General features: G+C 44.1%; 1 protein-coding gene across 3 annotated transcripts in view; it reads left to right on the plus strand.

Moving 5' to 3' along the window:
- Positions 1-26,590, plus strand: part of Ctnnd2 (catenin delta 2) — an 847,941-nt gene that overhangs the window by 460,890 nt on the left and 360,461 nt on the right. For all 3 annotated transcript variants that reach the window (NM_001271502.2, NM_001415019.1, XM_039101550.2), the window contains 2 exons: positions 2,189-2,361; positions 16,311-16,866. In NM_001271502.2, the coding sequence (NP_001258431.2) occupies positions 2,189-2,361; positions 16,311-16,866 (729 nt within the window). The remainder of the gene's footprint in view (positions 1-2,188; positions 2,362-16,310; positions 16,867-26,590) is intronic.

Genomic DNA, 26,590 nt, shown 5'->3' on the forward strand with positions numbered 1-26,590 from the left:
TCTTTTTTAAACAGCTTTTGTACATGTCTAGCAATAATTGTATGAATCTATTCATAAAACACGAAGTTATTTAACTCGCTACTCATCGGAGCAGATTCACATTCTCTTGAAAGGCAAATAATTACAGCACGTGGCCATTTTGCTTTGTGGATTTTGTTAAGTGATGTGAAAGTAAAGGTTCTCTTTTATTTTACTTTGCTGAAGTTCCCAACTGTGCTCGCTTGTTGCACCTGCTATAACCTTCCTGGCCTGTGCACTGCTATAGGAGGAAGGTGTGCCCAGTGCAGCCATTTATGCGCCCATCTCCTTTCCTGAATGAATCACCAAAGCTTCCAGCTTCCTGTTCCAGGTTTATCAGTGACTGTCAAGAAAAGCCATTGCTCTCCCACTGTGCCTACTCCCCTCCACTAAGTTTTGGTCTGACCTGGTCTAGAGCACTTGGCCAAATATCTATGCACTAACAGTGAGTTCTCTGTCTCTTCTCATTGGAGAGCCCCATGTCTCACTACCCCCAACAACCTTTCCTACTTGCCTTCCAAAAGGTTATCCAGAACTCTGCCTGCCCATTGTCTAGAACTTAGAGAGCAGCTCTTGACTTTGCTGGGCCCGGTGCTTCCCCCGTGGCTATCAGAGTAGACCTCTTGGTGTCCTGAATAAAGTGGGATGCATCACTCCTCAGAGGCACCATCATTCTGGTGATTAGACTTAGAGTACCGTCGAAACAGACTCCAAGGCCCTTTGGCCAGCTGCTGAACACATGACTGCGTGGTACAGATTGTTTCCTTGGGATTATGTTTTGCGTTACACAATAGAAGAGTTTCAGTGGTGCTTTGGTGATGCTTTCCGTGATAAATCTGGGACTGAATGAAAACTGAATTTAAATGTTATACTCACGCTGTTTAGAAGTGCCACGAGGGAATGAGGGCAAACAGAGACCATAAATGACTAGATTCCTGAGAACCAATACTACTAAAAATAGGCCCGTTATAGTTGTGCAAGAGTGGTCATGGTCAAATGTAGGATTTTCTTTGAAAAGGAACACCATGTTTAAAAACAAGTAAGGACCCTGTGATTTCTTACTTACCAGAAACAATACTGTTATTTTTAAAAAAGCATAAAAAGGTATCAGGGATGTTCCAGGGATGTCTAGTGGCTCCTATGTCTTATTACTCTGCTTGAATGAAGAACTAGCTGTGTCTCATACTGCTTAAAAAAAAACACGAAGAAATTTGTATTCACGGATCCTTGCTCCTCCATCACTCTTCGTACACCAGCCATCTCTCAAACACACTCAAGGGAAACCAGCAAATAAGTGCTCACCTCTCCATGAGGGTTGAAATTCCTGAAGTGAATATTAAGTTTGAGTTTTACATTTTTTTCCCCTTAAAACAAAGTGTGTCAACTCTTGCAAGGGTTCCACTTAAGTAGAAAACAAGAAAATAAAGCCAGATTGTACATGCAAAATGTGACTAAATCTTAAGGCCAGGACCTGACCATCCTTTCTCATCCCCTATACCGCACGCCATGTTAACATCACCGGTATTAACTCCCTATCTTTCTCTTTGTTCTCTTGCTGAGCATTGCTGTGATAGCAAAGATAACTAGTCCTCAGGGACTGGGGTGAATCTTACATTGTATGAACAGCTATTAATATTTTAAATACTGTCTGCTCTCTGGCACGGTGGTATTACATCATTATTCATACAATAGAATCTGTCATTGGCTGGGAAGGCTTTCAGTGTTTCAGCATGCCAGTCATGAAGTGGGATATAATTATATTAATGCAATTAACATGTACAAAAGGGCGGACTCTTTTAACGTTATTTCAAATGTTTCTGGTATTGTCTGATCCAAAAATAACTACTTGATTAATTTGCCTCATGAGATATATCTCTATGTAGGTCAGGATGAGATCATTTGAAAAAATCTACTCCTCAGAGAACTTTTAAGCCACCAACAAAGAGGGAGGAGAGAGAGAGAGAGAGAGAGAGAGAGAGAGAGAGAGAGAGAACAATCTCATCTGAGAGTTGGCGCTGAATTATATGGTCATTTTAGTTCTCAGAATTCAAAGCATAGATGGGTAGAATCGTGTGCATGTGATAATTCTAGGCTACTCTCAATAAATAATACATGTCATTTCTGCTTCACTGAGACTGTCACTGACTGTTCTAAATGACTTTCATCCCAGGGCCCAGCCTGCTCTCCCAGAGTGCACTTCAGCTCAATTCCAAACCTGAAGGGTCTTTCCAGTATCCGGCCAGCTACCATAGCAACCAGACCCTGGCCCTGGGTGACACAGCCCCTTCTCAGCTCCCAGCACGCAGCACGCAAGCCCGAGCTGCCGGACAGAGCTTCAGCCAGGTAAGGGTCCTTGCTCTTTGTGTGGGTTCAGAGTCAGAGGGGCACAAGGGACAAGATGGTTTTTGTGGGAGTATGGTACAACTTACGAAAGGTCCTTTTGCTGTGCATGAAGGAAAGGAATGCCAAAATATTAGTGGAGAGTGATACAAAATGGGAAACATTTTCTTTAGGTATGTCTGCAAGTCACTGATCTTGTATCTCTGTTGCATGTATTTAGCTGCATGAATAAGCAAATGGGCATATAGTTATCATAGTTACATCTATCTGTGTTATTAGCAGATCAGACATTCTGAATGTCTGCGTTCACCAGGTGAAAAGAAAATAGTTTTTATCCTCAAAAGGAAAGTCATGCAATTATCCTTTGAAGCTAATCCTATCAAGGAACAGTGTAAACTCTTAATTAAGTGTATAGAACTAGACTGTGGATAATTGTATTAAGCTTAGGAATAGTTACACTTTGTCAAGTCAGATTTTGAAATATAGCCTTATTTTTTTCTTTAAGGCATGTGAGTATTTTTATAATTTTAGTGAATAATTTCATTATCTGTAGTTAAAAACAATTCAGTTCAAAGCAACCAGGTCTAACACATGAGGGTTGTTAATGCACAGAGAGTGTACATACACATACACAGATGCACACACAAACACATACACACATGTTCTACTTTGAAAACTGCCTCCTAAAGAAAAGTATGTGTGTGTATATATATATGTGTGTGTGTAACGTTTTTATTTTTATAACTCAGTTGTAGTGTGTAGTATATATTCAATTAATCCACCAGAATTAATGTACTCAAGGGTTATCTTCTTTAAAGAAACTTTGAACGTTTTTCCAGCTGTATAATATATTCTGAACATTTATGCTTTTGATTCCGGAATGAAGGTCCAGCCACTCCCAACTTTGAAATGAGGAGGCTGTTTATTTCTTGGGCACTTATTGAGTACCACATTTACCAGGAACCCTTACCAAGTCTCCATCGCTGAGCTCTGTAAACCACAGACCCATCTCTCTTACTGAATTTCTGAGAGGTGCTTGAAAGCGGGCTCTCCTCTAAGTAAGACCTTGTAGGCCATGTGTACCTTGGTAAAGTATGTAGAGAGATTTAGATCAGAATGGCCTAGTGTAGCCACTCCAGCAATCAAATACCATTGAACATTTTGTTTCTGAAAGTTACATCATTCTGATAATCATATTTAAAAATGACTTCTTTCCTCAAGCAACTGTCTTGTCATCTGTGGTTTTGTAAATGTTACGCTGTAGTGTGCTGGGCTGTAACAACGCAGATAAAAGAGAATTGTAAAGCAGTTCAGAGACTTAAAAGGATTGGCTGTCTGCCTCCCATGAATGCTTCATCAGATAACGTTACTACAGTGTAACGATGACGCAGCTATGTATTTGGACTTACCAGAGTTGTGTTTTGAACATGCCAATGAGTGTGAGTGCTCAAGATAAAACTTTAGTAGGAGATAAATTTTGTAAAGAGGTGGGATCAAGAAGGCTGAAGACTCACACTAGGCTCTGACAGACCAATGCACTTTCCCAGCGGAGCTGAGATAGGAGCTGACCAACTCAACAGTAAATAGCTCAGTGCTTGCTGGAGACTAGAAACCTAGCAAACTCCAGCTGTGTGTTGTGTATGGGGAGCTGATTCACCGAACACTGCAATAGGACCTGTAACTTCAAAGTGATAGCGTAGAAATGCTCAAACCAGAAAACTAGCAATTTAACCAACCCATTAGTTTTACACCCTTGGAAATAGAGCAGACAGGTCCGATTTCAGTGGCATCTCATTCAGATCCATTGGTTTTACAAAACCCATGTGAAATACTCTTGCCAATATCCAAAATGGTGTTACATCTCTCCAGGAGAGATTGATTCTGTGAATGTCCTGTTGTTAACAAATGCTACAATGGGCTAGTAAGCCCAAATTGTGGCTAATGGGTGATAAGCTAAGACCACTGACTAACTGCAAAGTATTTATTCTTTCTCTCTAAAGTTTGTAATTCTAAAGTGATATAAATGCCTTCTGTCCAGCTCCCGAATCACATCCCTTTGTGAATGTGAAGCTGCGTCATGAATTACTAAGATTCTGGTTTCAATTCTTAGAAAGAGTCTAGTTTACCCAGCACTCTGGGGCCTCACTGAGTGACCATTACCGAATTCTTCAGGAGGTGTTGGAGAGGGATGTGAAGCCTTCTGGTTTCCATCTGAGCGTCCCACCAGTCACAGACGTTGCTGTCAGACAGTTCTCTTGTGTTGTTGGCTACACTTTCCTCACTGGTGATTCAGGAAATGGAGCTGGAGGACAGGAGACAGGCGGCCTGCCCTTGCAAATGGCACATCTTTTCCAGGAAGCAGCGTAACCTGATTCACATGGAGCTTGCTCACTCTCCTCCACCACAAAGGCTCTGCCCATCTGAGTTGAGCATCTCTCATAGCTTTTAAGAAGGCTGTAGATTACTGCTCCCTGTCTGCTCCCTTTTAAGCCAACTTTTCAGTTGGCTCCTATGAGCACTCCCAATAGAATGTGCTTTTTTTTTTCACATTTACTTGGTGAAGACATTTAGACTGTGTCTGGCAGTGTATTGAGCCTGTGTTCTTAGGTTGATGAAGTATGGAAAATGGACATGGTCCTTGTCCTCAGGGAGCCCGTGTTCTAGCAGTGGACATGAAAACTAGAAAATCAACACTTGAAATAAGCAAAGTGCATAGACTATATTCACCATATATTAGATTGTGATATTTAATATAATAATGATTCTGATATAAAAATTAGATTATGATATATAATATATTCATAATATATTAGATTGTGATATTTAATATAATGATTTTGATATATAGTTAATTAGATTATGATATATAACATATTCATATTAGATTTCTAATACATTAAAGATGATGGCCACTGAGGGAAGGACATGGACAGAGAATGGAATGATAGTCAGAGAGGAAAATAAACTCTATGGAACATTTTAAAGAGATGTTTGGGTAAGGACACATGGGAGAGGCTCCTGGCTCTCTGTGGAGTGGTGATCATAATGGTCTCCAGCTGGAGTTATCTGGCATATTAACAAAACAACACATAGATCAGGGCAGCTAGAGCAGTATTCGGGGACTTGCAAAGCAACTCAAGACTTAGTGGATCACTGGTGGAACTCACCTTTGAGTGCGATGCAGTGAGAAGCCAGTAAAGAGTCCTGAGCAGAGTGTGGCAACGTGTAGATGGACTGCCCTGGTGAATACTGTTGCATAAAAGGCTCCCATTAGTTTGATTCAATGCAGAGCCTCACCTACAGAAAATCACCTCTACCCTAGCAGTAACCGGCCCAGGACCCACCAAAGTCTACCCGGCTCTGTCAGAACCACAGAGACCTACCATAACGATACTATACCAGTGTCTGGTAGGTTCAAGAACAAGAAGTTAGCTAGCCTCCAGGTTTTGCTTGCTTCCATGCATGCAGATTTTCCTGTGTATTATTTGAAATGCTGTATGTATAACTTATAGTATAAAAGACCACTCTACGAATGACATTTTTCTCATACCTAAACATAATATCATCCAACAGGCCACTCCTCAAAGAAACAAAATATATGAAAAATATGAAATTACACATCTGTGGACACAACCCTGGAAATGGTATTGGAGCTGAGAGCTTTTTGCTTTTCTCTTGCTTAAGTCATTCACATGTCTCTGGGAAGGACCAAAGTATGGTAATCCTAGGAAGTGGCCTACAGAAAACTGAGTGTCGTATGACAGTTACATGAAATGAAACTGCTCAAGAGTGGATATCCCAGAAGAGTAGGAAGCTCTTCTACACAAGAAAACCTTCATTTCTTTTCAATCTGGCCTATCTGTTTAATGCTATACTGACTTCCTGTCCTAAAAGTCCCTATGTATGCTATGTCATAATTGTGAATATATCGATGTTCATGTCGAAAGGCAGATGAGCACATGGTCGGACCATTGACACTTGGTGGCTACTTTATAAATGGTAGTAGGGTAGACCATAAAGTCACATATAATACAGAGGGGGGAAAAACAGTCCCAACAGTCAGCCATTGTATTGATCTCCACATGGGGAGGGCCACTCTCACCTGCTTAATTATAGGATAAATCGTCTTGAAATAATACTGGTACTGTAACTGAGACAATGAAATCGCAGGTAGCATCTTACTGAAAAGTTCAACTTGACTGAAAAAAGTGTGGCAATCCCAAGGACTCCTCTACATACTTTAGTTCTTCCTAGAAACATGTGAACAGCTTTTAAAAAAAATCTCAGCGTTCCAATACCACTCTTCATGGTTGTGTTCACAGATATGTAATAACAGTGCATTTAGAAAACACAACTTTGCATAGATGTAGATGCCATGTAGAACCACAGAATGTACCCAGCATGGGGCATTGAGGGGAGAGAGAGCAGGTTGTTTGATGTGTGTTCCTCGGTATGTCTATGGGACTCTGGCAGGAAGGGTTTCTTTTGTTTTCTTTTTTTCCCAGATAGTTTTAAAATGCTTGCTTCTTGTAAATCTGCATTCCTCACTTTGCTTTCAAGCCTTCCCCCCTATTCTCTCTCTCTCTCTCTCTCTCTCTCTCTCTCTCTCTCTCTCTCTCTCTCTCTCTCTCGCATAAACATGTTTAATCTGGCTTTGACAATCGAAGTGTTTTGTATTGCAAGGAGCGTATATTTGTGTTCCAAGCTAACATTCCCTTTTCTGGGCAAATATTTAGATTATTAAAGTTGTACTGACAGAGCTTCATGACAAAGTTTCACGTGACGTATTTTGCCAGTGTTCATGTAGACTTTAAAAAGATCTGCCACCCAGATACCCTTCCCATGTATTATTTATGATAACTGTCCGAAGGATCTTTGTGTCCTTGTATTGTGTTTTCTTCTGCACTTTTCTTTCTATTGGGACTTACAGAAATGGTTCTACATGGAATACTTAATGGACGTTTAATACTTGGCATCCCCTATCTGCACGACTAGGGGCAGGCGGTTTGCATGATCTCTCAGTATCTATGAGGTGTGTTCTCCCGCCCCCTCCTCTTCTTCCACAACTTCTTCTTGTACCTTCTCCTCCTTCCTTTGGCCTCTCATTCTTCCTTCTCCTCCCTTCACTACTTTCTGTGATTTTGGACCCTCAGATAGACAGGAAGTGGTGGGGTTGCCTCCATGATGGTGCACAAGATGATACTTGATCTTTTGGCCCATTATCTGAGGGAAAGGTCAATATTCCTATTTTCAGTAAAGTTGAATTTGTCCATGAGATGTTGCCTGCAATTTTACCAGCCTTTCCTTTCCCAGTGATGGTCACCACAGTGGCAGTTAATGCCTTTGGGGACAATCCAGGCCCTGTGCATAAAACCCGTCTCTTCTCTTTCTGTTATTTCCCAGTTTTTACCAAAGCCTGTTCCCCCTGAGAGAATGGCTGGACGAGCATCATGTCATTCGACTTGACTCTTTCCAAAATCAACTCTTTCTTACCGATCCAGGACTTTTGTTCCTTTGAAGTTAAATGTCGGCATCCCCTTCTACAGACCAGTGTAGAGGGGAAGTTGTCTGATTCCTGTGAACAGTGACCTAATGCAGAAGCAAATTCGTTGCAATCCAGAGATCAAATTCACGGGGCGTAGCTTATTTGGGGGATGTAAATGTATCCTTGAGCTACATTTTATACAGAAACTCAGTAAAGCCATTTGCTGAAGAGTTGGTCATTTCTTCCCGTTTGAAAGGTGAGAGAGTGAACAACGGCTTTGTCCACACTGTGTGAGCTCCTGAGCTGTACAAGCATATATCCCAAGGAAGCAGAATGATCTTTCTAAAGCTTCAGTCAGCACAGGATTCATGTTACTAACTTATCTTACTCCATGGTTCTCATTTAGAAATCAGTGTCTCTGGAGAGGTCACTGCAGTGCCTGTCCCTCATTCTGGCTTCCCTGAGTCACTGGAAGACTACACGTCAGTCATTAACTTACTCTCTCACTGTTTTGTCATTATTCAGACCACACTGTGTTAAGATAGTTCCTGCAAATGCCAGACCATGACCTTCCTGGTGCAAGCCATGGCCACATTCCTGAACCTCTCTTGACAGCCCAGCTGTGGAAGCTCTACTTCCTTTGAAATGTGTTCTCCGCCCTTTACTTTCATGATCCTATCCTGACCCAGAAGCACTTCTGCCAACAGCGACTTAGCATCATTCAGAATGGTCTTCAGAGGGGACAACTTAAGTGACAGATCTGCCCCTGTGTTGTAACCACAGGAAACAGAGAAAGGACAAACTATGGTAAAAAGGAGGTACCAGACTCTGATGAGTATTCATGAAGTTTGCTCATCTGAGGAAGCTACCAATCTGTAACTTTGGTTGTCTATTCCTGACTTCACTGTCCTAGCATCCTGAGCAAACATCACTCCTCTCCCAGAGCTGGGGCCCTGCTGATTGCGTCAGCAAACTTGGCAAGGTTCAACATGTCCTCACGGGGTCTGTCCTAAATCATGGACCTGTTTATAAGATGTGGTTTAATTTAGGGCCAGGGTATACTCATGACTGGAACTCAAGATTCCTGAGATATGGTGGCTGTGAGGTCATTGTAAGCACTGGGATTTTTCGGGAGACACTTGCTCTACTTAGGGACTTGTGCAGGTTGCTAGTGAACTGATGTAGGCTTGTGCTCTGTGTAGTTAAATCCTCTTTGGAAGCCAAGTTCATACTGCCTACCTTCCAAATCCAGTTGTATTTCTATAGCGATTGGAAAATATATCCTCTATTAAACAGCTCTATCAATGAGGCATGAACCACAGTACAATTACATAAAAGGTCATAATAAGCAAATGAGTACCACACATACACACACACACACAAACACACACACACACACACAGACACACACACACACACACTCTCACATACACAAACACAAAAGCGAAACATAAAATGTATAACTGTAGTATATCCTAAGTCTGCCCCAACCAAAACTTACGTACAAAGACATGATATATTTGTTTTATAAAAGCATTCATGAGTTAATTCTATTCTTTCTGAGAATTTTCTAGCAATAACATGATAAAACATGTCTACACTGAAGGTGTCCCCAGCTCCAGCCTGTCCAGTCATATCACCTACTTGATAGCTACTTCCTTCTTAATTCCAAAAGAAGCAGGTCCCCACCTTCTCAGGGGCAAAGGAACATTTGTTCTGGAACTGATCCAAAGAACTAGGAAGGAAGAACACAGGTTCCTGCCAGCATGCAGAACCATGACCAGGGACAGCATCAGGGCCCACTTTGCTCCAAGTTATTGTGAAATACTTTGTGTCGATATTCTTCTTCAGGGGCCTCTTCAACAAGGATGCATTTCTTCCCATTCACTTTGCTTATAAATTCTCAAATATCACTATGGAAAGGAGTCCAGTCCTCAATTTTTAAACAGTCAGTGTATTTTTTTTTCTTTCTGAAATCTAATTTGAAAAGTAGACTTACAATTTTACTGTATGAACTTATGTTTGAAGTACAGCTGAAACCCTGGGTGTGTGGATCAAGTTCTTTGCATCTAGTGTGTGTGTGTGTGTGTGTGTGTGTGTGTGTGTGTGTGTGTGTGTGTGTGTTTAATTCAACAATGGGTTATAATAAGCTATCCTATGAATTGTAAAGTAGACTGAAACTGCAGCCTTATGTCTCCCAAACTGGCCAAGAGTCACTAAATGAATTTATACAGTGAAACAGAAGCAAATGTGTGCTCCCAGATTCCCATTTTTTTGCACAAACGATGAGCTGTTCTTAGACATTTATTACTCCATCAGCCACTGTGATGGACTATAGCATCCCTGGGCCATTCGTTATGAGCTGTAGATGAGCGGGTGCAGCTGTGCAGCCCAGTAAGTTAGCCCCTGGTTACACGTGACTGTGTAAATTGGGATTAATCATGTGCACGCTAAATCCAGTTCTTCCGTTGACAAGCAGCATTTGAGGCCCTCAATGAGCCCGTCTGTCTAGTGAGTGCTAAATTGGGACAAGACAGTTTGGGACATTACCAGGCCTAAAGCAAACGGATGGGGCCATGCTGCTCAACAGGTACCAATAGGGCTTGGCATCCTGGGAAGGCCGAGTGGTAGGGGTGTTTAAACACACGAAAACAGCGGGCTGGATTAAATTTGTGTTTTAGTACACACTGAGTAACAACTACTTACTGCCTCAGAGACGAGGTAAAAACCTTACTGCTTCTTTCTCCTTCCCCTTCTTCTTGTTAAAAATTCTATAAACTTTTCACCAAGATCCTCCTATATGTCTATTTTTTTTCACTTAGACACCCTGGCTTTCAAATTGTCTAGAGGTGATATGGCACATTCCAAAATTTCTACAGGTTTGGGGACCATTTAAGGAAAGTTTGTAGATATTAATATTCATTATAATTTCTAATTGCTTAAATTTCAAATTGCTTAAATTGTTGTAGCAGATCAAAAACAAAAACAAAAAACTGGCAAGGTATTTAGAAACCATAGCTTTCTTGGTATACACATAAGTCAAATACATAAGTAATTATTCTATTTTATTGGTAAATTGGCTTATTGATTAAATTAGTTCCTCTTAAATTATTTTTTTCAAATTTTTCTGCACAAGTCAACTGTATTTACATTATTTCCACTGTACCTTCTCCATGTTCCCACTCTTACTTCTCAAATGTTCCGTCTCCTCTTCTTTAATTATTGTTTGACGCATACACACATGCATGCGCGTCCACACAGGGCAGAGTCTATCTAGCCATGCTTGTATGTACATGTGGGGATAACCACTGAGGATCGAATGTATCTTTCAGGGAGCTCATCCCTGGAAAGAATGAATCCTCCCTCTCTCATCAGTCTGTAGCCCTTCCTCTAGGGGTGTGGCCTTGTGAGATTTCCACCATCACACTGATGTGTTGGGATGTCAACTCGTGAAATCTTTTTTTTTTTTTTTTTGCGGATCACGTTTAAGAAGCCATGTCGTTGAGATTTCATGGGTGCAGCTTCCCTGCCATGTGAAAGACACTATGTCCCAGCAGATGTCCTGTCTTGCTCAACTCTGGCTCTCACAGTCTTTACCCCTCTCCAGCAATGACCCTTGAGCCTTATATAGCAGTGTGGCTTTACAAAGTGGGGCTAGGCATACCACAGTCCCTTATCTATATATTTTAATTAGTTGTAGGTCTCCAGACTGGCTTCCATTGAGAATTTTATACATGCACACAATGTTTTACAGTCATACACCGTTCCCACTCTCACCGCCATTTGTCCGTCCCCTTCCCAGAGCCCCACATGCTCCATCCAACTTCATCCCTTCCTCATTTGTTTGAAACCCAACCCAACCATTGCAGTCCATGCTGCGTGTATGAGCATAAGTGTATGGTCATCTACTGGAGCATAGACAACCAACCTATCAGGGCTATACCCCCAAAGAACACAGATTCTCCATCCTTCGATAAGTTACCCTTCAGTATCTTCAGGGTGGAACCTTTAGGGATACTACCCCATTCATGCTGGGCCTGATTGATCTTATTAAAGTCTTGCACAGGCAGCTACAACTGCTGTGAGTTACTCTTGGAATGGCCCTGTTGTATCTAGAAGACAGTATCACATAACACTCTTTCCTGTTCTCTGACTTAAAATCTTCCCCTTCCTTCTTCCATGATGTTCCTGAGTTTTGAGAGGAGGTGGTAGAATACAGCCCAGGGCTGAGCAGATCAAAATCACTTATTCTTTGCATTCCGACCAATTACATATCTCTGTATCAACCTCCATTCACTGCTAAAAGGACAGTTGCACTTAAATTAGGTACATTTATCACTATTCATTAAAAAAAGAATGCTGCTTGTAATGCCATTGATAATGTAATAAAAGGCCATTATTAGTGTCATAGAAGACAAAACAGAGGTTATTGTGAGCAGGGGGCTCCCTACGCTCAATGTTTCCACCATTATCTTCCTGTGTGAGGCTCTCCCACCACTCTCTAGCCAGATACGAGTTTGTAGAAATCCTAGGCAACAATGAACAGAGTGGGCCTCAGAGGGAAAATACCTGTGTGCTTCTCAGGATTTTTAGGAACAGTACCATCTACCTCCCTCGACAGACAGACTGTTATCAACCCCAAAACCCACATCAGACCTCCAGAACCAGAAGCTCAACCATTGTTGGTTCTCGAAGCTCAGTGGAGACTTCAGTCACCTAGAGAGCTTGTCCAAACAGAGGTATCTTGGCCTCTGCCAGGGATTCTGTTCTCTTCGAGGGTGTGATGCTATCTTGATAAATAGGCAGCACCCTCTGGAAACCGCAGCTCTGAGAACCGGGCCTCCTGTGTGTTGGGCATTGGAATCTGCTGGGAAGCCAGCTCACTTACCTGATGCTTAAGTGCCATCTTCAAAGGCTCTGAATTAAATGCCTTGGGTAAATCTTAGCTGTTCCAGTAGTTTTTTAGAAGTTCCCTGGCAATTGTCACCTACAGTTTGGTTTCAGAAGCTCCGTCTCTTATGGTCCTCCTAAGGGAGACGCTCCAAGCTTCTCGGTTTGATGTTGGACCATAGCTATGGGATTCAGGAAGCCACAGGAGTTCTCCAGAGCTTGTACATTCTTAAAACTCTCAAGGCTAAAACCTCACCCTTCATTGATTCAGCAAACGCTACTGCAGTCTCTGTGGCTCAGGTCCTCCTGCGGTTGCTCGAGAGACTTCTTTGAGCAAGGGTATGGGGCTTGCATCCTATTCCTACTGGGAAGCTTAAAATTATTCCTGTTCAGACTGGGATATGTAATGTACTTATGACATTTATACTAAACACACACATTACATGTAAACAAATGTGTGTGATGGAAGTTCACATATACACCTTCCACAGAGAATGCCTCTCGGCAGATAGTTGTCTTCCTCATAGAAAGCTGTATGCTTAGTGTGCGTGTTCTTAGTGTGTGTGTGCTTAGTGTGTGTGTGTGCTTAGTGTGTGTGTGCTCAGTCTGTGTGTGTGCTTAGTGTGTGTGCTTAGTGTGTGTGCTTAGTGTGTGTGTGCTTAGTGTGTGTGCTTAGTGTGTGTGCTTAGTGTGTGTGTTCTTAGTGTGTGTGTTCTTAGTGTGTGTGTTCTTAGTGTGTGTGTGCTTAGTGTGTGTGCTTAGTGTGTGTGCTTAGTGTGTGTGTGCTTAGTGTGTGTGTGCTTAGTGTGTGTGCTTAGTGTGTGTGTGCTCAGTCTGTGTGTGTGCTTAGTGTGTGTGTGCTTAGTGTGTGTGCTTAGTGTGTGTGTGCTCAGTCTGTGTGTGTTCTTAGTGTGTGTGTGCTTAATGTGTGTGTGCTTAGTGTCTGTGCTTAGTGTGTGTGTGCTCAGTCTGTGTGTGTGCTTAGTGTGTGTGCTTAGTGTGTGTGTTCTTAGTGTGTGTGTGTGCTTAGTGTGTGTGTGCTCAGTCTGTGTGTGTGCTTAGTGTGTGTGCTTAGTGTGTGTGTGCTTAGTGTGTGTGTGCTTAGTGTGTGTGTGCTTAGTGTGTGTGTGCTTAGTGTGTGTGCTTAGTGTGTGTGCTTAGTGTGTGTGTTCTTAGTGTGTGTGTGCTTAGTGTGTGTGCTTAGTGTGTGTGTGCTCAGTCTGTGTGTGTGCTTAGTGTGTGTGTTCTTAGTGTGTGTGTGCTTAGTCTGTGTGTGTGCTTAGTGTGTGTGCTTAGTGTGTGTGTGCTCAGTCTGTGTGTGTGCTTAGTGTGTGTGCTTAGTGTGTGTGCTTAGTGTGTGTGTGTGCTTAGTGTGTGTGTGTGCTCAGTCTGTGTGTGTGCTTAGTGTGTGTGTGCTTAGTGTGTGTGTTCTTAGTGTGTGTGTGCTTAATGTGTGTGTGTTCTTAGTGTGTGTGCTTAGTGTGTGTGTGCTCAGTCTGTGTGTGTGCTTAGTGTGTGTGTGTGCTTAGTGTGTGTGCTTAGTGTGTGTGTGCTTAGTGTGTGTGTGCTTAGTGTGTGTGCTTAGTGTGTGTGTGCTCAGTCTGTGTGTGTGCTTAGTGTGTGTGCTTAGTGTGTGTGTGCTTAGTGTGTGTGTGCTTAGTGTGTGTGTGTGCTTAGTGTGTGTGTGCTTAGTGTGTGTGCTTAGTGTGTGTGTGCTCAGTCTGTGTGTGTGCTTAGTGTGTGTGCTTAGTGTGTGTGCTTAGTGTGTGTGTGCTTAGTGTGTGTGTGTGCTTAGTGTGTGTGTGTGCTTAATGTGTGTGTGCTTAATGTGTGTGTGCTTAGTGTGTGTGTTCTTAGTGTGTGTGTGCTTAATGTGTGTGCTTGATGTGTGTGTGCTTAGTGTGTGTGTTCTTAGTGTGTGTGCTTAATGTGTGTGCTTGATGTGTGTGTGCTTAGTCTGTGTGTGTGCTTAGTCTGTGTGTGTGCTTAGTGTGTGTGCTTAGTGTGTGTGTGCTTAGTGTGTGCTTAGTGTGTGTGTGCTTAGTGTGTGTGCGTAATGTGTGTGCTTAGTGTGTGTGTGCTTAGTGTGTGCTTAGTGTGTGTGTGCTTAGTGTGTGTGTGCTTAGTGTGTATGCTTAGAGTGTGTGTGTGTGTGTGTGTGTGTGTGTATACATGCATGAGGATGCATGGACATTGTGCCTATGTTGGGGTCAGCAGACAGCCTCCTGGCTTCTGTACATCCCCCCCGCCCCCAAAACAAGGTCTCTCATTGGTCTCGAACTCTCCAAGAAAAACTACACTGGCTGTCCAGCGAGCCCTAGGATATTCATACTGTCTGCCTCCTTAGTGAAGTGTAGCACTAACCCCATTTGCCCCTTAAATGTGGGTGCCAGGGATCAAGCTGGACTCCTCAAACTTAGGAGACAAGATTGTACTAAGATGTCTCCCCAAGTCTCAACTAGTTCTTAATTCGGGATCTTGATGCTTCCTGGGCACATCCTCAGTGTTTCGCCAGACAATTTGGAATGCCAAATGCCATCCCAAGGGACAGAGCCACAACTGAAATTTCCTGAGGAGAGCCTCTATCTGCTTTTCTCCCCCACCCCACCCCCCTTCCCTTCATCCCTGTGCTCTCTTCCTTCCAAACCCTTTCCAGACTGTCTCACACACAGCAATGCTACTAGCTTTTCACAACAGGGACTTCCCAGTTTTGCCCTGTGTGAAGATTGAAGCATCAAGAAGTAGCTCACAAGTAGCTGAGGACCCAGCACTGTCATTCTGTTGCAGATTTGTCTCTGTGCAAGATTCAAGGAAACTGCCTTCCCTTTCTACACTTTCTAACTCCACCCCAGCCCTGGTCTTTTGTTTTCTTGTAAGAGAAGGAAAGCACCTGGCTTTTAGTTGGAAGACACAACTGCGGGGGCTCTTAGGAGCCTACCAGACAGGGGTGTTGTACTGAGCCATCTAGAGTACACTTTTAATATCCAGAAAAGGAAGCCCTTTCAGTGTTTCCAATTTTAATTGATCTGTTTCCTCTAGATTTTTTTTTAGTACTGAAAAAACAAGCTTACTCTCATGACGTAGCACTTTCCCTCGGTTTAACTCTTGCCCCAAAAGAGTCTTAACGGCAGAATAAAGTCTAAGTAGTACATCTTTTATGTCCCCATCTAAGTATGCAAATCGGTCAGTTTGGGGTGGCTGAAAGTGTGTCTCCGGGAATAATGGAAGCGTTTAATGCCTGTAGTTCCATTAATGCTAGCAGATAGAGAGGGCGTTCTGGGAGATCACCGGTTGGGTGGCCTTTAAATTTTTCTTTTGTGACTAAAACCTCTTGGAACTCGGAGGAGAGGCATGCCTCTCGCCTTTTTGTGAGCCGGCCTCTGATAGCCCGCTCCTTTCTGCTCCTTTCTCCTTGGAAAGGAACCGGGCTAGGAACGTGCTGGGGCGTGGGTTCGCGTCCCTTTCCACGCGCGTAGTCTGGGTGCAGAAGTTGTCCTCTGCAGCCGGGCGGGGCCGGGCGGCGGGCGGCTGCTTCTCCAACCTCTGAGCGCGCCCGTTCTCTGCTCTCCCGGCACAGGGCACGACCGGTCGCTCGGGGCACCTGGCGGGCTCCGAGCCTGCGCCACCGCCTCCGCCTCCGCGGGAGCCCTTCGCGCCCAGCCTGGGCAGCGCTTTCCACCTGCCCGACGCGCCGCCCGCCGCCGCGGCGCTCTACTACTCCAGCTCCACGCTGCCCGCGCCGCCGCGCGGGGGCTCCCCGCTGACCACCACGCAAGGCGGCTCGCCCACCAAGCTGCAGCGCGGAGGCTCGGCCCCGGAGGGTGCCGCCTACGCCGCTCCGCGGGGCTCCTCGCCCAAGCAGTCGCCCAGCCGCCTGGCCAAGTCCTACAGCACCAGCTCGCCCATCAACATCGTCGTGTCCTCGGCCGGCCTGTCCCCGATCCGCGTGACCTCGCCCCCCACCGTGCAGTCCACCATCTCCTCTTCGCCCATCCACCAGCTGAGCTCCACCATCGGCACCTACGCCACCCTGTCGCCCACCAAGCGCCTGGTCCACGCGTCCGAACAGTACAGCAAGCATTCGCAGGAACTGTATGCCACCGCCACCCTCCAGAGGCCGGGCAGCCTGGCAGGTAAGGGGCTTGGCGCCCTGGCGGGGAACCGGGGTGACTGGATCCAAGCAGCAGGGCTGGGCATGTCTTGGGGCCAGTTTTCAGATTCTGAGGCTTTGGGGGATGCCAGGGCTTGTCTGCAAAGTCTGTCAGCATCTCTCTTCAGGTGTGCCTGTCATGTGGCCTGTCACCCTCTAACCACCCTGTCTTCCCTCTTCCCTCCCCAAAGTTTGAAGACTTAACACCAAGAAACAAGGTTAATTTAGTAGAACCACATAGACCTGTTGCTTGCATCCAGAAAGAAATCAAGTAACTATCCCAGAGGGTATGATCAGTATTAGTGGCCAGAAAAAAAGTTATATCCCCCCTCCAAAAAAAAAAAAATCAGATTCTGAACTTACACAGGTTTCAGCAGCAGAGTAAATATAACCAATGGGGGACATGTCTTCAATGGTTACCTATTTCATTATAGGATAGGCGGGCACAGTGGGGGAACAGGGTTGCCTGAGTTGGAAAGGCTGCTTTCCCCTGCCAGATCAGAAGAGGTGACATTTCTGTGGTGACTGTCCCTGTTACAGACCAGGCTGAGCTGGCGACTCTGCTGTTAATGCCATATGCTTCGTTTAAACAAGACACTGTGATTGAAAGACTAATGCTCCCTCCTAAGACACCTGACATGTAATCTGGATTTATCGCCGGTTTCTTTCCTTCTAGAAGTATTTGGTTAATTCTGTGACTCTAGTAACAGATGCTGTGCTCATATGCTTCTTGTCTTGACACAAATAGATGACTGTGAAGATAAATAGGATTAAAAAAAAAGGAACTTGTCTCAGGCACAAGGCAGGTGGCCAAGGGCTTCATCAAACACAGTAATGGCCAGCATGGACTAGCCTAGCTCAGTGGGAGGCAGGCTGGGATAGACTGCCCACAGGACTGTGCTAGGTACATTTGCTTTGCCTGGAGAGTGAAATTTTAGACGTAGCCTGCCATGAATGCCCAGATATGTCTAATGTAGCCACTAGTTTGAAGAACAGTCAGGGAAACAGGCACCAAACTTTATGTTCATGAGATCATACCAAGAAGCAGAGAGGTGAGAGAGAGGTCAGCCTCTTGTCCTCCCTAGCCGCTGTGGAGAAGATGCAGGATGTTCAGGTCTGTAGCCTTCTAAAGCCCGTTCAGTTTCGGTGTCTACCTGATGGAAGAATGAGAGGATGGTTTTGTTTTTTGACGGTGTTTGTTTTTTGGGGGAGGGGTCCCAGCTTTTCCCTCACCTGATGACAGGTGCCTGTCACATTGTATACCTGTGGTGAAGCAGAGAGTGACCAGGTAACTGAATGTGTAGGATTTTGATAAAAGGTTTAGGGAATGGAACTACAGTAACAAAGAATGCAACAGTTCCTTGCACATTTTGAAAAGGGCTTATGTTTTAATGTCTGCAAAGAATGTTTCAGAGGCTTTGATGGAGGTCGGGTGGTGTGGCTGGTGCTGGGGCAGGTGCTGGTGCTGGTGGTGTGTATGCATTTACATATCTGTTTGTTAGAGGTGAAGACACTTCTCTGGCCAAAAGGAGAGCTCCAGTTGACCAGCACACTCCCATCTGTTCCTCATATTCTCTTGCCATATCACATTTTTGCTACCTAGTAAGGAAAAAATATTCAATATGCCATCGAAGAGACATAATTTTAGAGTTGCAGTGAACATTTTAAATGTTTGAATTCATTTGTTTAACATACATGTTAAAATATTCATTTAAAGACTTCTTCATGCAAATTGCTACTGGTGGGTTTGCGTTCAGAATTATCCTGTCAGAGTATATGAAGTAAGGATTGGAAAAGATCTCGTGTTCTATTTAGAAATCATGACCCGTGGCCCAAGAGAGATAGAGGAGACGGACTATGGTTAGGTGTGAGCTCACGAGTATCCGAGCTTTCACACTCCATGTCTAATGCCCTGCGTTTGAAACTATTCCAAGTATCATAAAGTTTGGAGCCACCTGGTTTGTTAAGTGAAATGGCACGAGTATCTTGAGATTACAAAATAGATTTTGTCTCAGCAGAGCTGTGAATCAGGAGCTCTGTCACTGACAACCACAAGTATCAATAGAGGGCAGAGATGCTCCCTGCCAGCGAATGCTTCAGTTCTTCAGTGTTCTCTCTCTGCATACCATCCCCAGTTCAGTCTCTAGAGATAATGCATCCCCTGAAAGCTCCAGACTCCTCTCAAACAGAGAGGCCGGAAAATAAACAAAAAAAAATGAAATGCTTTCAATAGTGTGACTCAGAAGGTGGCTTTTGAGTCTTTCCTGAAGTGGTGAGCCAGCCAGCCAGCCCTGTGAGTACTAGGGAAGGGTGTTCTCAAAGCAGAAAAGTGAGCTCAAAGGACAGGGACTAGGAGTGTGCCTGCCATGCACAGAATGGAAAGCACTGAGCAGGACGAAGGCCTGGCCGTGGTGAGGTTGGATAGATCCTGAAGGCCTTGCAAGACAGCGAGGGCAGGAGCAGAACTGACGTAGTCTGGCTTCGCCTGTAGCAGCTTACTCCGGCTAACAATGTCAGCAATAAAATTTGGGGATCAGAGGCCAAAGTAAGGATGTCCACTGGGAGTGATTATAACAATCTAAGCTAGATATACTTACCCTGAAGGCGATAAGCAATAGGTGTGTGTGTGTGTGTGTGTGTGTGTGTGTGTGTGTGTGTGTGTGTGTGTGTGTGCCCCAATGCAATTTTCATGAGCTAGGTGAAAATGATAAGAAGGATGACAGCTAAGAGAATGGCGCTTCAGTGACAGGGCTGGAACAGGTGGCAGAAGCATAGTTTAGGAAGTGTGGAGAGACACTAGGGCCCAGGTCTTTATAGGTGATGGCACTCTGCCAGAACCCCAGTGCACACACCTCGTAGGAAGTTGGATATGTGTGTCAGAGTTTTATCCAGGACTTGTTTTCTTTAGTTAAGAGCATGCCCAGGGTTTCAAGTGCTATCAAAGGCCATCAGGCTGTCAGTTGCAGAAAGCACTTGGGCAGAAAGTAACATAACCCCTCCCTTCTCTACTGGATCTTCCGGATGACTGATCTTGCTAGAAGCCAGGCCAAGATTTCAGAGATGTCATAGTCAGTCTGGATTAAACACAGAAAAGTGTTAAGTTTACAAATCTCAAGTCATTAGACACTCATGATTTCACAGTAGTGTTTCTTTTCTTGTGCAGTAATATGTCTTTTTATTGCACAAAGCTCAGTGGAAACCCAGACTTTAAATACTCTACCTGCTTGCTCCATTTGCAGAGCACGAGGGTCACTATAGCATCTACTCTTACTGCCTCCAAGTCGCTGAGGAGTATTCCTGACTCATTAAATGTTAACTTTGGTGTTAACACATTACCGACAACAGAGCTTAGAAATATGCTGGAAAGAAGTCCTGCATTTTTGTCCTAGACAGGAGGCAGCTCTAGTGACCTAGAAACAATGCCACACGGTTCACATGTAAAGGAGGTGTCATTACTGTCTTCAAAATGCACCAGTTCAGTTAAGAAGGGTTTAAAACAGTGTCTCACACTGAAGCCCGGGTTGACCTAGAAGACACTGTGTAGCTCGAGATGCCTCTGAACATGTAGCCATCTCCCTGTCTCTGCCTCCCGGGTGCGAGGACTACAGTCACACCCACCATCTGTAATTTTTCACTACTGCTCCAATTTCAGTTTTAGAGTCAGTGTAGACTAAGACAGAGCTTAGTTGTGGTGAGAAAACCCATGGGGGACAAATTACCGATAGCTTACATGTGCCCAGCATGCTTCTTTGTGGAGACCATCCCAGTGTCTTAACTGTCAATGAGGAACTAGCGAGAAACATACCTGAAACTAACTCGAAACATCGGTATCTATAGTAAGGTAGTAAGGGGCAGAGGAGAGAGGACCAGCATGGCCGTGCTTGCTTGGCAAAGGTGGGTGAGTGAGGAGAGACAGCAGGGTAGCAATGAGAGAAGATGGCGCAGATAAAGAGCAAATGGATGCCACCCTAAAGGGCTTGTGATGTCATCCTCTCTGCGCATGGTTGCCAAGGCCATCTTTGCACGTTAGCAACTGTTCTGGGAGCTTTGCTCCAGGTGGGTCAGGAGTAATGGGCAAGCAGACAGAGAGGCCCAAGACTGTTCCGTCCTGTCAGATGTAAGCATCACAACTGTCTCCTGCTTCTTCCAAAGGGGGCGTGAAACTCAATGCTGATGGCCTATAAACCGGTAGAGGGAGAAAGCTTTCTAAGTGATAGAACTTGCCTTTCACTTTGTCCTCCTGACAGTCTTCATCACTTAACTTCATCGGCTGTGTGTTAAGTGTGTTTATCATAATGAGTGGACACATTAAATATTAAGGATGAGCAGAAATTACATTGAAGAGCACATTATACTGCAGAGCCTTTGCTGTGTATTGCTTAGAGGGGCACAGTCTGCTGTTTGCGCATCCCGTGGGCTCCGACAACTGATGGAGGCTGTGTGATCTTTACCTCCCTCCCTTAGACTTGGGCCGAAACTCAGCAGTGATGTACACCTTGCCCAGATCTGCAAATAACAGGAATTTAACCTAGACAGTTTTGAGTAGAGTATAGTATACGCTATCCATAGTCCATAAGTAGAGAGTGTACGGTTTTTGTCACAAAGAACAAGAGTAAAGACATAGATATTTAATATAAAGTTGGGAGGTTTTTTTGTTGTTGTTGTTTATTTTGTTTTGTTTTGCCCACCATTATAGGTTTTGGCTGTTAAATCTCTAATGACTTTGAAGAAATAAACAGCCCCTCAAATATGTGTCGAAATCCTATTGAGTACGATTTCACGCATGCCAATTTCTGTTACTTTAAAATAAGATGATCTCCCATTTTCTGAGTTTAGAGCCGAATTAATCCTGCTGGAAATACAAATGCAAGATGTAAATATGTATTGAAGCTATCAGGCCTCCAAAGCTTACTCTGAGAGAGAAATGACACGTGAAATGTAAATTCTTAACCAGCAGTTTCCATGAGAACTGACCTTATAAGGAGAGTTATTTAGTCGAGGCTTGATCGACTTACACTCCAGCCAAATGGACCCAAGCTGCCCTATGCAGAGTGGACCACGTGCTGTAAACTCAGAGTTCCAACTAGTTGGAGCATCATTCAACCTCTGACTTGCTGTGCCTCCCACATCTCACTCTTTGAGTTAGTAAAAGGGGAAGTGTTGATCGAAGACACTGTAGACTCGTGTTCCCTGGAGAGGATGGTCCCAGAGTAGAAGGCACAGTCACTTGGTAAGTTTATAGTGAGGGTATTTAATGCTTATCTCTGCCTCTTAGGGGCATGCTTGGGGGATGTAGTTCAGAGGTGATTAGATGCCTGGCTCCTGTTTTTACATTTGTCTTTCTGGAGCTGATGAGTTCCTAGCCTGCAGACAAGAGCAAGGGTGATTCTCATGAACTCCTGCCTACTTATATCCTCAACATCACTGAAAATTCAACCTTAGAAAATATCCCTGTACAGATTTACATTATCTGCTTACTATTTGATCAATCTGAGATCTTAATCAATACCTTCACTTGGGTAAAGAGACTTCTCTCATCAGTATCATCAGCAGATGGCTTGGAAGGGAGTCCTGGGCAGCTTTCCAAGCCAACCAGACCCTTTTCACTTCCACTGCCTAACCTCACACCCCATCAAACCCCACGCACCCCACCCCTGGGCTTTCTCACTGGAAGAGTTCCTCCCTGGAACTCTTGAACTGTACAGGACAAATCTCTGTCCCGTGTGATGGGTAGACTCTGAGGATAGGTTTTGTAATTCAACCCACTTGGGACATGAAGGCTGTTTACCACACACTGACCTTTTTCATACACTCAGCACTGCCCCCGCCCCCGCCCCCACTACACAGTCGCAACCATACTGCCTCATTAGAGGCTCATGTCATCTGCCTCCTATCCTCAGGGAAGCAGACCCTTGACTCCAGCACACTGTCCTTCCTGTGTGCGAGCGAACCCTGCCAGAGTCTCCCCGTCTGTCAGCGGTCCAGAAATCACAGTAGGATCAAATCCTCCACAGCAGTAAGTTAAGTTGATGTAGCCTCTGTGTCACACGGTTCTTGGTATCCAATTTCTACCCGATCAATATTCAGGAGAAACAGTAGTAGGAAAGCCCTGATTTCCACATCCTCTTCCAGGAAGTTCGTGGCCAGAGTCTTAAAACCCAGCTCATGTTTCTAGGAGTCCAAGAGTCCAAGTCCTCACTATCACTATATTTTTTTAATAAACATTTGACTTACAGATAACAGTGCCTACTCTGCTACCCTCCCCACCCATACCTCCCTTACCAGTGAGCATATGATAGATTAACTTGTTAGGGGAAGGCCAGTGGTATCTACATTTTTGAGTCCTTCAAATAGCACCAATAGTTATTCATGTCGTATTTAATTACCTAGGAAATGTAAACCAAAAACTTAATTGAAGTCACCACTTATGGTTCAGCAGGCATCCTCTGCCTAACATTTGCTACCTGGCTTCTCTCACAGCATCCCCAAATGCAAATGTAAATACAGTGGGAAATGAAGTCACAAGAGACACAGAACACAGACTCCATTATCACTGAGAAGCAAATAAAGTGTTTTCTAGAAACTTTAAGTTAAGAGGCAGAGCAGAGCTGGGCTTCAGAGGCCTCTGAAATGTGGAGCTGAAGAAGTGGAGGAGGAATGGAAGTTACTGTTCACATCCATCTTTCCCTCTGTGTCCTCACTCCTGCCAGAAATGGCGAGGGCTAACTCCGAGAGTCCTTAACTGAACCACAAGCAGTGTGAGAGTTAGACTCCCAATTCAAGATGTTGGCATCATGAGGGAAGTTTAAGTCACATACGTGAATACAGGTGGGAAGGAAGGCGGGAGGATGCTGCTCATCACCCAGTCACTCCTGAAGGAAGATGGCCACCATGCATTTCCCTTCCTCTTTGTCATGAAGTCACATTTGGAATCCATACCTAGTGGGAAGCACTTCTAGTCACACCATGGAACAAATCTGTCCCTGGTATTTTTCCTTCCTCCAATATGATGAATTAGCAAGGATTACAGCGGAATGGGAGAGAATTGCTGGCTTGAAAGAGGCTAAAATAGAAAAATAAATTATCCCTTAGAAGAAACACATAATTTAAGGGATGTAAGAGATTAAAAGACATAAGCAAAAGCTTTGGGTCTAGCATTGAAGAGGATTTAGGAAGATCTTGGATTCATTAAGTCTAAACTGAATAGGATACATAAACAGAGCAAAGAATGTGAAAATCCTTCTAGGCTGTAGAAACATAATTCATACAACTAAAAACTAATTGGCAAAATGACTGGAAGTAGTTAAGGAACGAACGCAGAAGGTAGGGGGCAAAGGGACAGAGGCAGAAAACGTAAGACTGGTACAAGGAGAACCAAGTCACGTTCGAGAGATGTAATGTGTGACTGGGGTCTCAGGAAAGGCGTGGAGGTGGTAAATTATCAAAGTCCTGGGGAAGAATTCCTCAGGGCTCATGCCTTCCTCAGAAACACCTTGTGCTAGGAATTGAAAATGTTCCTTATACTACATCATGAAAATTCAAAGTACCAAGATGAAAAGACCCCAGTGTCTCTGGAGGGGAATAAAGGACTTTACAGAGTAAGCAGGCACAGCTTTGGACAGCAGAGAGTACGGGATGCTGGCTGAGCAGCTGAGAGAATAATCCTTAACCCAAAATCTCCACACAGCCTGTTCCCCACCGTCAAGGAAAAATCATACATGTTCTAACATGCAGAGCCTCGGAAAAATCCATCCTGTAGGCAGACTGTCCTAGAAAAGTACTGTGTTTGAATGATGTATCCTAGCTAAATAAAAACATGAAATGGGAGGAAAAAGTGTCCACAAATGATGCATACTGACTAGCAGAGGGATGAAGAGAAGTCCAGGAAACAGCCCCAGGCAGTAGGTTAGGAGACAAGAGGAGGGTTACTCAACCCAAGTCCCACAGGATCTGTATGATGTCATAATCCAAGGCTGGAAAACACAAAACAGGAATTGCTTCATTGCAGATGCAGTAGAAAGAGTTGTTATATTCTGCAGAGTTCTATAGCTCCAGAAGGCAGCTGTTGAGAGATTTAACGGCTAGACAGATGTGTGAGCATATAGTTCCATCCCTTCTTAGCTCTGTAATGCTGTGCTATTTCACCAAAGCCAACAGAATTTAGAGAGTACAGGTTTCACGCCAGGCACTCCTCTTGGGGCTGGGGACTCACCTGTGAGCAGCAAGGGCCAAAGCCCTGGTGTTCTTAGCACTGATATTCTATCAGGGGTTAGATGAGAGCAGCTGTGGGTCGGGACTAGGGAATACAGAGGTCAGAAACAGAGCAGCGGGGAACATGGCACAGAGAGGATATTCTTGGAGCAAACCTTTGAAGGAAGGAGAAAGGACATACATGTTGAAAACTGTGTCTGGGGCAGAGGAAACCTTGAGCCCAAGAGGTCTGAAGGGAAATCATGCACTGTGTGTTAGAATACAAAATGGGGTTTCTCAAGTCATTGGCTTGCTCTGCAGTATAGGGAAAAGGTAAGAATAACAATTGCAGTCTTCAAGAAAAGCCTATGAGGTTGCAACTGTCCCTTGTTTATCATGTTCACAGGTTAAACAGACTTTATAATTATATCTTGTTACCAAAGACATCATAATATAGGGCTTTTCTGGGCATCCAGTTATACACAAATAGGAACCCAGGACAAAGAGTCAGTCAGCCTACTAGAGAGTCAGACCAAACTTCTAAGACAGCTTGCTGTGAGGAGAGATCCGAATGAGGCAAACCTAAGAAGAGAGCACCCGTATGGGAATAGGGTTCAAACCTATGAGAAAGGCTTATAGGATGAGAGTTCAAGGCAGGGTTGTTGAAATCTTCGAGGTACATTGTGTCACATGTGCCTAAAAGGGGGATTTATACAGTTCAGCCTGCACATGACTGTGTGGGCAGACGATTCATGTGTCTTGGGCACAGTGTTTTGACTATATTAGTTCATTTTCTGTTGCTACTTAAACATACTTGAGTCTGACTAGAGAAGAGTAATTTATATCAAAGTTTCAAAAGATGAAAGACAATGAAGGGTTTACATCATCGATTTGGCCTGTGGTGAGAACCCCTCAGGTTATGACGCTGTGTCACAGGTGACTTCAGAAGGACATCATATGGGAAGTAAGTCACGTAGTGAGATAGGAAATGCTACATACCCGAGTTAGGTTTCCTTCCTTCCTTCCTTCCTTCCTTCCTTCCTTCCTTCCTTCCTTCCTTCCTTCCTTCCTTCCCAGGTCGTCATCTCAACCTCTAACTCATGTCCCACAAGAACAGCATCAAGCTCATTAACAGCTGTATTCTCAATGACTAGTCATATAGCTAGGCCCTGCCTCTTAAAGTTTCCACCATCACATCAGAACACACCCTCTCCCAGAACCAGCCCTCCAACTTCTGACCCTTGAAGACAAACTACAGCACAGTCACGTACATTTTTTTTAAAGCAAGGCCCAATTTTTATTTTTGAAAGAATGAATTATGCAGAAATCCAGATAAGATTCTTCGCACGTTGCCCTAAGGATTCCCAGGAGAATGTGAATGAATACTGACAGCATTAGAGACTGGAGGCAAAATGGAGGTATATGAGAAAATTAAAGAGGAATCAATTAAAATGGACTGCTTCTGGGAACCAAAAACTGAACCCAATGCCAGGAAATTTCCTTGTCCTTTGAGAAAC

The sequence above is a fragment of the Rattus norvegicus genome, chromosome 2 (genome assembly GCF_036323735.1).
Source record: "Rattus norvegicus strain BN/NHsdMcwi chromosome 2, GRCr8, whole genome shotgun sequence".
NCBI classification, from domain to species: Eukaryota; Metazoa; Chordata; class Mammalia; order Rodentia; family Muridae; genus Rattus; species Rattus norvegicus.